The sequence below is a fragment of the Colobus angolensis genome, unplaced genomic scaffold, assembly GCF_000951035.1.
Source record: "Colobus angolensis palliatus isolate OR3802 unplaced genomic scaffold, Cang.pa_1.0 Scaffold332, whole genome shotgun sequence".
Classification (NCBI taxonomy): Eukaryota; Metazoa; Chordata; class Mammalia; order Primates; family Cercopithecidae; genus Colobus; species Colobus angolensis.
In genome coordinates this window covers 267,646-280,989 of record NW_012116622.1, presented here as the reverse complement: position 1 = coordinate 280,989, position 13,344 = coordinate 267,646, and the positions used below count along the sequence as shown (strand labels likewise).

At 34.9% G+C, this 13,344-nt stretch overlaps 1 protein-coding gene across 1 annotated transcript in view; it reads right to left on the bottom strand.

Moving 5' to 3' along the window:
* The window catches only part of NAALAD2 (N-acetylated alpha-linked acidic dipeptidase 2), a 64,407-nt gene that overhangs the window by 6,362 nt on the left and 44,701 nt on the right, over positions 1 to 13,344 (bottom strand). The window contains exons 16-20 of the mRNA XM_011952086.1: positions 11,341 to 11,432; positions 9,222 to 9,312; positions 7,201 to 7,465; positions 3,612 to 3,693; positions 2,321 to 2,413 (exon numbers count right to left, since the gene is read on the bottom strand). Coding sequence (XP_011807476.1) covers positions 2,321 to 2,413; positions 3,612 to 3,693; positions 7,201 to 7,465; positions 9,222 to 9,312; positions 11,341 to 11,432 — 623 coding nt within the window. The remainder of the gene's footprint in view (positions 1 to 2,320; positions 2,414 to 3,611; positions 3,694 to 7,200; positions 7,466 to 9,221; positions 9,313 to 11,340; positions 11,433 to 13,344) is intronic.

Below are 13,344 nucleotides of genomic sequence, written 5' to 3'. Positions count from 1 at the left end.
TACAAGTCCTCCTAGATACTTTAAATCAGCTCTAGATTGTTTACAGCACCTAATACAATGTAAATGCTATGCAAATTTACTATATTTAGGTAAACAAATAGCCCAAAAAAGGTCTGTAAATCAGTACAGACACAACCATTCTTTTTTTTTTTTCAAATATATTCTATCTGCAGTTGATGAATCCACAGATGTGGAACTCACAGATACAGAGGGCTGACTACATATATAAACATGTATATAAATGCATTAAAATTTACACCAAACTCTTAACATTGAGTTTCTCTGAAGAGAATAACAGAACTGGGTGTAGGGAGTAGGGGGGAATGCTGAAGAAGCACTGGTCCTTTTTATTCTATGTGCTTCTATAGAGCCTGAGTTTTTAAAATAATGACAAAATAGAGATTGTTTTCTTATAAATAAAAATTAAATATATAAAGAGAGACTAATAACAACTGAGAGGACTAACAAACACTGTAGATACTGCTTTCGGCTTCTCTTTGATTATTATAAATAATTGATCATTGCTATTTCATTTGTTATCAATGAAGAAACAAACATTTGTGTTCTTATTATTTATAAAAATAGCTGCCATTTATTGAGTGCATTCCTCTTGAGCTAAATCTTCTACATGCCTTAAATCTACAGGCCTATTGGGTAAAAGTAATTATAATCTCCACTTAGTAGCTGAGGGATCTGAGGCTTAGAGAAATAATTTTTCCAGGTCACATGAAGTACGTGGCAGAGCTGGGTTCTAAAAGCCTGTGCTTGTAATTACCTAATTGTTAATATTAATCATTAACATTTATAGGAAAGGTAACATATAGACCTTTTTTGCATATTATTTGATGATAAATAGCTTTGCAAAGTAGCAATTATCATCATCTTTTTATTTTATTTTATTTTATTTTTTTTGAGATGGAGTCTCGCTCTGTCGCCCGGGCTGGAGTGCAGTGGCTGGATCTCAGCTCACTGCAAGCTCCGCCTCCCGGGTTCAGGCCATTCTCCTGCCTCAGCCTCCCGAGTAGCTGGGACTACAGGCGTCCGCCACCTCGCCCGGCTAGTTTTTTGTGTGTGTGTGTATTTTTTAGTAGAGACGGGGTTTCAGCGTGTTAGCCAGGATGGTCTCGATCTCCTGATCTCGTGATCCGCCCGTCTCAGCCTCCCAAAGTGCTGGAACTACAGGCTTGAGCCACTGCGCCCAGCCAATTATCATCATCTTAATTCGGATGGGAAAACCCTAGAAGTTACTTGCTCTGTATCACCCATCTGCAAGTGAACTAGAATATAGAAAATACAATATAGAGTTTCTGGCTTTGAATGCTAGGACCTTTATAATTTCCACCAGAGAACCACTGTTTAAGAAGGACCTTGAGAAAATAGAGATCATCCAAAGGGATGCAGCCAAAATACTGAAAGAGAACATGATGTAGAGATACAGAAAGGAAAATAGGATACCGAGGCTTCGTGATTTAACGATGAGTTGTTTTCTGATAAAACCATCATAAACTGAAAATATCACAAGTCAAAAATGCATTTAATATACCTAACCTACCAAAGATCATAGCTTGGCCTTGCCTACCTTAAGTGTGCTCAGAACACTTACATTAGCCTACAGTTGGGCAAAATTAACGCAAAGCCTATTCTATAATGAATTGTTGAATATCATGTAATTTATTGAATACTACACTGAATATGAAAACCAGAATGGTTTGTGGGTACTTGAAGTATCATTTCTACTTAGTGTGCATTGCCTTTGCACCATCATAAAGCTGAAAAATGAAATCTAACCATCGTTGACAACCATCTCAAAAACCTAAAATATTATATGGAAATAGAGCTAGACTTATTTGACTTTAATAGAACAAACTCAAAGAGGAAAATAGATGTTAAATCTTTATGGAGAAAACTTTCTAATAATTTGACCTTTCATGAAGTGAAATGGGCTTCCTCATGAAGTAGTAAGCTTCTCATCACTAAAAGATTCCGAGACTGGATAACTATTTATCTGAGATTCTATAAAAAGGATTTATGTAGAAGGTTGAACTAGATGAGCTCTAAACTTCCCTTTAAGATTCTACAGTTTGAAGATTTTGTTAGAGTTCTTTTTCAACTAGCCTTTACCATTTTCACTCACAGCAAAGCAATAAACAATATGAAATTTATTTTTCTAATATGTATTATACTATTATCAGATGTACAATCTTACCCAAATTCCCTAGAGTATACATATTTGTCTTTCACCCATCTAACAGCATTAGTGTAAAGCCAACTATGCTGGTTTTGGTCACAGTGATGTATTTGGCAGCTGTTGTTTCCTTACCTATAGAACGGCTTTCCTGGTAAACCAAGAGGATCGATGAATGCTCTTTCCAGGAGCATCAATTGGTCATTCGTCATTCTCACTGCAATGGGACTTTGAGAAGAACATATACATAATTATAACCCAAACCGCAGAATCGTGTTTCAAAATAATATTAAATAAAAACAAGGCTTGGGAAGATACATTTCTAAAATTGATCAATTTTTAACAAAATGAATATTAACACAGTAATACTTTACATGGTGAGCTACAAACAATAACAGGGTCATCCTTCTAATATTTACAGTCAGCAGAGAGACCTAATGCGAAATCATTTGTTATATTTTTCTAGATCACACACCAATCAAAAAGAACTCAAAGACATTCTATACTTCTTTCTAGGAGGATAGCCAGGCCTCCTGGAAAGGTAGGCAAAGTGAGCTATCAAGTTATTCCTGATAAGTCATTCGGTTCTACTGCGGAAGAAAAGAGCAGATAAAGGCTGGACAACAAAGAGTGAATGAAGGTTTCAGAAGTCTGTAAGAAAGATAAGAGATAGCTGCATGCAATGGATAGGGAATCCCTTTTCACACTCAGACTATCCCTTTGGGGAGCTGAATAAGTTCCCTGGGCTCCCCTACAATCCGAAGGAGAATGAGGTCCCTTAAAACTACTTATCACTTTCTTCCAGTATGGGAAGTGGCAAAGTTTATTCTGATTACATCTGAAAAAAACAAATGTGACATGGACACATTTGTGGATAAATTTATGCTTGTTACATGGTATTTACTTTGAATATACTTTGAAACTATTTTCAATCTGAAAGTGGCAAGAAATTAAATAAAATTCAAAAAAACTCATCAATGAAAAAAGAATTTCTAAACGGGTACATAGGAGTACTGAACAAAGGACTTGTAAAATATATTACAAACGCACTTAAACTCATAAAGCTATGAATTTACAGCTATAGTTAGAATTTTCATCATGCAAACTCCTAATGACAGGTCCCTTTGGCCCTTGTCTTCTTGGGATGAGTTTTTAGTCTACCATTCAGAGCAGTGCTACCCAAACTTCACTGTTAGTATAAATCATTGGGGGGGCAGGGGTGGTAGTTAAAATGAATTCTAATTCAGCATGTCTCGGTTGGGGTCTGATAGCCTGCCTTTCTAATAAGTTCCCATTTACTGCTGCTATGATTTGCAGACTATAATTTGAATAGCAGTGATTCAGAAGTTAATGCTGATATGAATGAAAACAGTTCATTCTAGTAACCAGATTGCTTTTTTTTTTAAAGTAGGGATTTGAAACTTACTTGTTAAGATCAACTTGTATAAGTCGTTTATGAAAACCTGAAGCAGCCTCTGAGAAGTTTTTCACGGCAGAAAATAAGGAGTCTTTTTTAAAAATAGAAAAGCAGAAGAGAAATTAGCTCATCTTTCAGAGGTTCGCTTTCCCACCCTCCCTATTCCAGATTGATATAACCACATAGATGTCGAAGCCATTTTTCTACTGAGTCTTCTTGCAGATCCATGAAAATTAGTAGAATATAACAAAGAAATATTGTATGAAAACAAAAAATGGTAAAACTGTTTCTTAAAGAAAATAACTTTCAAAAATCTAGGACACAAATAACTCCTTAACCCATAGTTTACCAGAAATCCAGAATTCATTCATTCATTAATTCATTCATTGGGACAACAACTAGATGCTAGACACTGGATACAGCTATGCTAAGGTATGATTCTGTAATTACTACAGGGCAAAAAAATATCAACTCTTGTTTTCAGATAGTGCATTTGAAATCTTGTTCAGCAGGCAACCTGTGACAAACATTTATCCAGATACTGAGAAAGAGGATCAGATTTGGTCTTGTCAAACTCTTCTTTAATTCACAATGCTTCTATGCAAAGTAATTAGGTTCTCAGTATTGTCATACCTCAGTATCAGTGGGGCCTGGGTTCCAGGATCCCCTGCTGATACCGTATTCCATGGAAGCAACTCCCTAATATAAAATGGCATAGTATTTGCCTGTTACCTACATACATCCTCCCCTATACTTTAAATCATCTCTAGGTTACTTATAATGCCTAATAAAATGCCTATATATCACTTCATTCATGTGGATTCAATGTAGTGCTCAGAGCACAACAAATTCAAATTCAAGTTTTGCTTTTTTGAAACTTAGTGGATTTTTTTTTCTGATTTTTTTTTTGGCTTGCAGTTAGTTGAATATGTGGATGCAGAACTCACCGATATAGAGGGGTGACTGTATATTATATTTTTATTACAACAATGTATTTATTATATTCCATATTTGCTACACAGGACTTTAAACATACGTTATTGATTTGTTGCTTGCATCAATCCTGTGGTGCAAGCAAATCAGGAGATAATGATATTCATTTTATAGATAAAGCACTTACAGCTCAGGATTTCTATTAGGTAACACCTAATGGAAAGGATTTCTATTTCTATTACCTAATTTCTATTTGGTCTGACCTAATAGAAATCCTGAACTCTAAATGCTTTAGCTACTAAGTGGTACATTCGGTATAAGTATATTCAGTATTTTTAAAAACCTTTTTAGTCCCAGATTTTAGTCCTAGATTTTAGTCCTAGTCTTTTGGTCCTAGATTTTCCTTAAGTTTTAATTGTTGTTTTTAAGCCATGTTCAAACCAAATAATGTAATAACAGATGCAATAGAAACTATGAGAAAAGAATGCTGAAGACAGCATTTTAAATTTCAAATGCAGGACAGAAGTCAAGACAGATAACTGAAACGTGTCCCTGGGATTAGTGACACATGTCGATGAGGACATTGACAAGAGCAATTTTTCTAGAGTAGAAAGGACATAAGACAGCACAGTGGATTGGCTAGTGAGAGGTTAAAAAAAACTATAGACAGTGTAGATTATGTATTCATTCATTCATTAATCATCTAATACATTTTCTCAGGAACTGTTTTTGCCTGGCACTAAATGAAGAATTTTGCTTGTGAAGGAAATGGAGCACATCCTTCCACAGAAGAAGAAATGTTTTTGAAATAGAAAAGCTATAAGAAGAATTAATCTAATGGATAGTCACCAATAGTAATGGTGATTTTTGAAAATATGACAGAGAAAGGCATTAACAGATCAAACCAGGCCTCTAAGAAGGTAAGTAGGTAGAGGAATTAACCTTGTATAAAGTGAGCCCTTCCACTGTAACTGTGTAGTTTCTGTCTCTTAATTGGACCCTGACTTATAAAAACTGATGAGACATCATTCACCAAAAGGAAATCAGGGCATTTAGGAAGACAACTGGCTGCTGAATAGTCACAGAACTACGAATGTCCATTTTGCTGTAGGATCTGCTTATTTCTCTGGTTTTATCTCTCCTTATTTCCCCCATCATTGCAGAGCTACTCCAATTGTATTGATATAAACACATTTTATTTACTTCATTTTTTTCTAGACCATTTTTTTCTAGATTTGCTGTAATTGCTAATCCTTTCTATAATAATATTATATAAATTTTACTAATCCTTTATATAATAATATTCAGAAGTCCTTACTATTCCATACCCATTCTCTGCATTCTTATAGTACTCTCTACATATCCCCATAATAACCTATTATCCACATATTACCTTCTTCCCCACGTTAGACTTTAAACTTCCTTAGAACTATGACCGAGCCTTGTACACACTTATATCTCCCAGGTAATAACATAATACTTGGTACAGAGAAGAAACTCAGTGCATATTTGATAATTTGGGTATATACTAAAATATGTGCCCCCAGAATAATAAAAGACAATGGATGTAATAAAACAGTAATAATAGGTAACATTTAATGAACAGTAAGTGCCATCCACCACAGCTTCTATATACTCTCAAACTGAATCTCCACAATGATTTCTGAAACATGATATGTTGATATGTTCTTTTTTGTCTTTTCATTGTATGAAAGCTAACACATAGAGAAGTTAAGTAACTTTCCCAAGGTCACACAATGAAGAAATGATAAAGCTAGTATCTGAACCAGGCAAACTGCTTCCAAACTCAATATCAATGCTACTACATACACTACATTATGATTCATCCTTGCTGTATAGGAGATGCACCGTGCAGAAGAGCAACCACTAAACAGTCATTAATAAAAGGAAAGAATGCTTATAACCATGTAAAAAAAAGTTTCATGTAGACAAACACTAAAAGATATATGCAGTAATAATCACTTTGTTGATAATTAAAAATATGTATGTAATAGAATTTGTGGCTTTCTCTGCTTCTCAATCTTTTGCACATAATGTTACATTTTTCTAATACTGTTTCTATGACAGTAAAGTTATTTTTTTTTTTTTTTTTTTTTGAGACAGAGTCTACCTCTGTTGCCCAGGCTGGAGTGCAGTAGTGCGATCTCGGCTCATTGCAAGTTCCGCCTCCTGGGTTCCTGCCATTCTCCTGCCTCAGCCTCCCGAGTAGCTGGGACTACAGGCGCCCACCACCGCGCCTGGCTAATTTTTTGTGTTTTTGGTAGAGATGGGGTTTCACCGTGTTAGCCAGGATGGTCTCAATCTCCTGACCTCGTGATCCGCCCACCTTGGCCTCCCAGAGTGCTGGGATTACAGGCGTGAACCACCGCGCCTGAGCAGTAAAAATGTTTTTAAAGGCCATAATACACGAAAAATGTTTACCATCCCAATGTTTGTGGTAATAGCCATAATGGATTCATTCTATACATGCCAGATTAAATCAGATTCTTTAATAAGTGTTTGTTTAAAGTTTTTGTGTAGAAGTCAAAATAAGTAAGGCAAATATGTATTCTAGGATGAAACAGTATGCATTGATCATCATAGGAGATAATATTTTAAAGCTCTAAATTGAAGATTGTAAAATATCTGCCCAACTATTTCTTACCAAATGATACTCCATAGTCTCTCAATTGTTGGTCATGTTTCTTAGAGAGATTATAGATACTTGCTGCATAGTTTTTCAAAGCTTCTGCATAGTCTTGAATATTGAAAGGAATGATTTTAGAGTCCACAAGCTCATATACCAGTGCTCCTCGTAATTGAGCCACACAACGTTGTTTTTTAAATGTGGGGTCATAAAATTTCTCTACCAATTCAAATGTCTCATAAATTGTGTGGTACACTGGGTAGCTGCTGTACTTATCTGTTTTCTGAAAAAAAAAGTGGAGGGAGGCAAGTATAAATAAACATTACATATTCACATTATAATTAATTTTTATGTAAGCATAAAAATAACTATAGAAAAAATACAACCAGCCAGCCGTGGTGGCTCACACCTGTAATCCTAGCACTTTGGGAGGCCGAGGCAGGAGGATTGCCTGAGCTCAGGAGTTCAAGACTAGCCTGGGCAACATGAAGAAACCCTTTCTCTACTAAAAATCCAAAAAAAAAAAGAAAAATGAAAAAATACAACCATATTACACCCTGAGTTTTATCACAATGAGGCAAAATGCTAATAAAAAAAAATACTATAGCCCAATATTCACTGATTTTAAATTTTTTCTCATTATTTGTTTTACAATTTATGTAAACTTCATTCAAAATGCTACACCTTGAACATTCTTCTTGTATCTACCATGACTAAAATTAGGGAATACATATTCAAATTGCACCTCAGCATAGTTCAAAGTTATCTATCGATTGGTTAAAAAAAGGTTCTGGCCAACTAAGTATACAACTTAAGGATGATTTATTAAAGTAACTTCCCTTCCTTCCCAAACAGTGTATATCTAAGTGTCATTTAAACTTTATTACATAATTAAAGGTACCATTATGAATATGAATTATTACATAGTAGTATCCTGTATAAATATTCTTTTTAGTTCTTCGGTTTGCCTGTTGTAATTTTAGTTTTTACCATTTGCCATCTTGTTATAGGGCTATCGTTCTTACTGCTTTTAGTATCACTAAAAAGCAATCCCCGTATCAGTCCTTCTCCTTCTATCTAATTGTCTGCTTCTAATCTAAAGTGGTCTTAGAAACTAGATAACTTTGATCCAATTACAGAAGACAGAGTATAAAAGTCAACAGGCCTTGAAAAAGAGTTAAAACATATCTTTTATGTATTAAGTGTAATGAATGTTAGTATTCTGAGTTTATCTATCTATTTTGGGTTACTCTGGAGTTACTTTTATTTCTTTGTTCTTTATTGTATTCTGAATAGTCAGATTGCAAGTGATATACATATAATGGGCAAGCAAAATTTAGGTGTATTGCAATTATGATTTGAAAATTGATTAAAATCTATGACAAATCTGTGTCTGCTACTGTAATCTTCAATTTGGTTTATGAAATAATTTATAGCATTGATGAGCAAACATGGTATATATTGGTTATATCCAAGTACTTGCATATCATCAGGATATCTGTGTGACAGAGGTGAAACCAGTCAGTGCAGAACAAAAAAGGGGATCAAGTTAAAAGAGAAACTTGCTGTATTTCCCAACCAAGAGCCCTTGACTCAGGTGACAGGCAGAAGTGGGAATATGAAGAGGAGCTACCGACCATAATGAATCTTACCCTAATGCTCCACTTGACCAAAATATATTCAACTGCATTCTTCCTCATGGAAAGTACATCAGAGCCTGCAAGACTAGTCTAGAGAATGAGAGTTTTCTGACAAATCAGGGAAAGGATGTGAACTACTTGGTTCTGATACCCAGCTAAGTGTCTGGCATTACTCTGTGAATTACCATTTCTTTGATTAACCCTAACAATGAAATGTTCACAAAATTACTCAAATTACTTCCTTGTTCATCTGGAAAGGGACATGCAGTCTATCTCTATCCCTGGAAACTCTTCCCAGGCCACATCCACCAGGTGTCTGGTGCCAAACAGCTCAGTGACATTCTTTGCCAAAGGACTGTAGATGAAATGTTATATATTCAAAATGATAAAATGGCTTACCTTATTCTTAGTGTAACGGGCTCTGCCTGAAGCAATTCCAAGTCTCTGAAAATAAGCTTCAAAGTCACTTCCAGATCCCAGCTTATTGATTCTAGATGCAATACACACACACACACACACACACACACACATAAACAGGTAAATGATACAAAGTTTAAATAGATGGGACAAGGAATCCTGTCCCGAGAATAGCAAGGAATTATATGTTACATTTACAAGAATTTAGAAAAGGTCAACCACCCTCAAGACATTTTCCCATAATCTGCAGGAAAATTGCTGTAAAATTAAAAGTAATGGCAAAAACTGCAAATACTTTTGCACCAACCTATAACAAGAATTGGGCTGTGCCACCAAAGACTGCATCTGGTGATGATGCTCTCCATCATATTTTCAGCATTTACATTGTTGTTTAGAGGGGAAAACAACAAAGACATGGGCCCTGCTCTTAGAGAACTATCATGTAGTAAGAAAATTGCCACAAAAAAATCTACTTTTAAAATCATGAAGTATCTAAATGTGCCTTATTTCATTTTAGAAATAAATCTAATTATAATTTATTTCTTTTCATATGATTAGGAAACCTCTATCTGTTGATCTATCTCTCACACATATATGCATATACATAAATAAGATGTAAGACATGAAAATTTTTTAGTAAAATAATGGTAAGTCATGAAAACAGAATATAGAATTGAATGTGCATTAATAACATAACTATACATTTCCAAATGTGTTTTTGAGACTGACCTCTTCAATATTTTAAAAATCATTTTTGTATTTTACTATTTTTGTTGAATTGGCATGTGAAACTTTTATAATGGACCCACATTCAAACTTTCACAAGACCAATTTGAAATGAGGAATAAAGCTATAAACTGTTACTATTATTTGCTTGTACATGTTGAGTATCCCACATGGAATGCTTGGGACCAGAAGTATTTTGGACTTCAGATTTTTTTCAGACTATGAATATTTACATATATACAATGAGATATCTTGGGGATGGGGCCCAAGTTTAAACAGAAAATTCATTTATATTTCATATATATCTTATATGCATAGGCTGAACTTAATTTTACATAATATTTTAAGTAATTTTGTGCATGAAACAAAGTTTGTGTTAAGTACTATAATGTGTGGAATTCTCCACTTGTGACATCATGTTGGTGCTCAAAAAGTTTTGGATTTTGGAGCACTTAAAATTTCGTATTTTTGAGTTAGGAATGCTCAGTCTGTATTAGAAATGGCATTGCAGTAGAAAAAAATATATACTTTTTATTTCATAATGTTTAGAAAAAAGAAAATAAAAACAAATAAATATAAAATAAATTTAAGAAAGCTGCTGTAGCATGAATGAGAAGACGTAAAAAATAAAATAATATTTATATAAATTCTAAATCACAGGTAAAGACACAATTTGGTGTTTATTGATAATGCTCCTTAATAAATGTACAAGCAAATAATCTAGCATTTGTCTTTTATTTCATCATTATCATCTGAAGTTATATATTAACACACCTAATACATAACTAAATGAAATTTTATGCAAGAATGCCAACTAATGGCTAATAATGTAGTGAAACTATTTCGACTAAAAATTTGCAAAACTAGGTCTATTTGTGCTCTAATACAGGCTGAAAGATTTCACGTGCTGGCTATTCAGCAAAACAAAACTAGACAGAAGAATTTTTTTTTTTTTTTTTTGAGACGGAGTTTCACTCTTGTTGCCCAGGTTGGAATGCAATGGCACAATCTTGGCTCACTGCAACCTCTTCCTCCTGAATTCAAGCAGTTTTCCTGCCTCAGCCTCCTGAGTGACTGGGATTACAAGCGCCTGCTACCACACCCAGCTAATTTTGTATTTTTAGTAGAGACAGGGTTTTGCCACGTTGGCCAGGCTGGTCTCAAATAGCTGACCTCAGGTGATCCACCAGACTTGGCCTCCCAAAGTGCTAGGATTACAGGCGTGAGCTACCGTGCTCAGCTAGGAATTCGTTAGTATCCTTTCTGATTCAAATTATTGATGAAATGCTTGAGAATTTCATGTTTGGAGAAACAAGAGGCAGAGGCGAATTTATAATTTATCCTACGGTAGAAAAGGTGCACACCAGTAACTTACCTAGGCAAATTTTTATTTTCAGGTGAAGGATCTTTTTCCAACCAGCTTTCATACAGTGATTTACTCTCAAACCCATCATCAGGGCTAGGGATCTAGAAAGAGAAATCAAATAGTGGGAAATGAGGGGTAGAAGCAACTACATTTATGCCAAAATAAAACTATATATTATTTGTCATCGACTTCTACTTTTAATGACATATGTACATATATATATTTATACACATGTATATATAAGTTTGTTTACAGAAAAATTATCTTTTTGCAAATGGCAAGAAATAAATCTAGCCCAAATTATTTTTTGTTCATGACGCCTACCTGTGTTGGTAATTTTGCCAAGATGTAATTTCCTACTTATTTTGGTAAACTTTTAAATAGAATTTAAAATTTTTACAAATGCCATTTTAATGTTTGGCAGCTTAGATTTCTTTTAGTGGGAAGACATTGGAGAAAACTTCAGATATAACATTTGGTTTTGTAAATTATTTTTGCCTAAGAAGACCTACAAAGAGGTCTCAGAACAATAGAGGTGACATAATTTCAAGCTCAGCTTCTTAACCTATAAGTCTTGGTTTTGTAGGGCAGCAGGGGTTAGTGCCAGGACTATTCTTTTAGACAGTCTTATTATGTTTAAACAAAGTTAAAATTTTATGGATTTTTTTAAAAAAAACTCTATATAACCTCAGATTTCTACTTGGGAATTTTAAGAGCTCGCGTGTGTATGTGTGTGTGTGTGTGTGTGTGTGTGTGGTGTTCATCATGTTGAGCACCAACATAATGTCACAAGTGTCATATTTTTATTCCTTTCATTAAATGTACATTTATAAACTTATACTTGCCTTGTCTTTTGACACTCTAAGAAGAGCAGAGCCATGTGGTGAAAACATTGTGGACTGTGGACTGTGGAGTCAAATTCGTCTATTTTAAATCTAGACTACTACACATATTGACTATATTTTGTTTGCTTGTTTGTTTATAACCCTGATTTGCTCAAAAATAGACCTAAGGCAGAGCCTACTTAAGTAACAGTGAAAGCATTATAACTTGGTGTATTGGTTCCCCTCTTTGAACCTTAGTCTTCTCACCTGTGAAAATGGGGATAATGGTAACTTTCTGAACATAAACATCTGATATTTTCTCTGGCTTTTAGATAGAGTTGGTTATTCTAACTTCTGTTTCACTATTCTTAAAAATGTTTCTATAGATATTTATTAAGCACTGAACTTAGAAAAGAGATGCGGAAATGGAGACATAGTCTCTACCCTTTGGGACCTCACAATGAAATCTAATTGGGGATACACACACCAAACAAATTTTGTAATATACAATTATAATAAGCAGTTCAAAAGAAAATATCAAAGTGCTATAAAGAGATGTGGGGATGAGAGATAGATATTTCTCCGGATAAGGCCTTTCTGAGAAAATGGCAATTAAATTTAAGAGGATTTAATAAAGACGTTGGCTATTGGCACATGTTTTGGAACAATTTCCCTGTTTCAATCTCATCCCACTTATTTAGAGGCATGAATGTGTTGTGTTTACTGATAACACAAGCCCTCATCAGCCTTCAAGTAGAAGGTAACGCCCCCTTCCATAGAGTAGTGGTAGGGCTGGGAAGTGGTCACTTGCCCTCAGCTTAGCATGAATGAGATGATACTTTATCACTGCATAGAGGGTCCACAGCTTAGAAATAGTCTTGGCACTCCACACCCTTCCCTACCAACATGAGGCAGCTGCAGAAATGTTCTGCTCATTTCTAGCCAGCTGACTGGGTTCTCCTCTCTACTCTGCTCCTGCCAATTTGCAATGGTTAGAGAGATTCTGTTCCAGTTTCTAGATCCTGCTTGAATTGAATTCCCAGTAAACTCGTCTTCATTTTCTGAATTATAATGTCTCCATAGTAGTGCTAATCAGAAGTCATGTCCCATTGGCCTAGACAATCCGGGTCAGTTTTCTTTTCTTTCTTTTCCTTCCTTCCTTCCTTCCTTCCTTCCTTCCTTCCTTCCT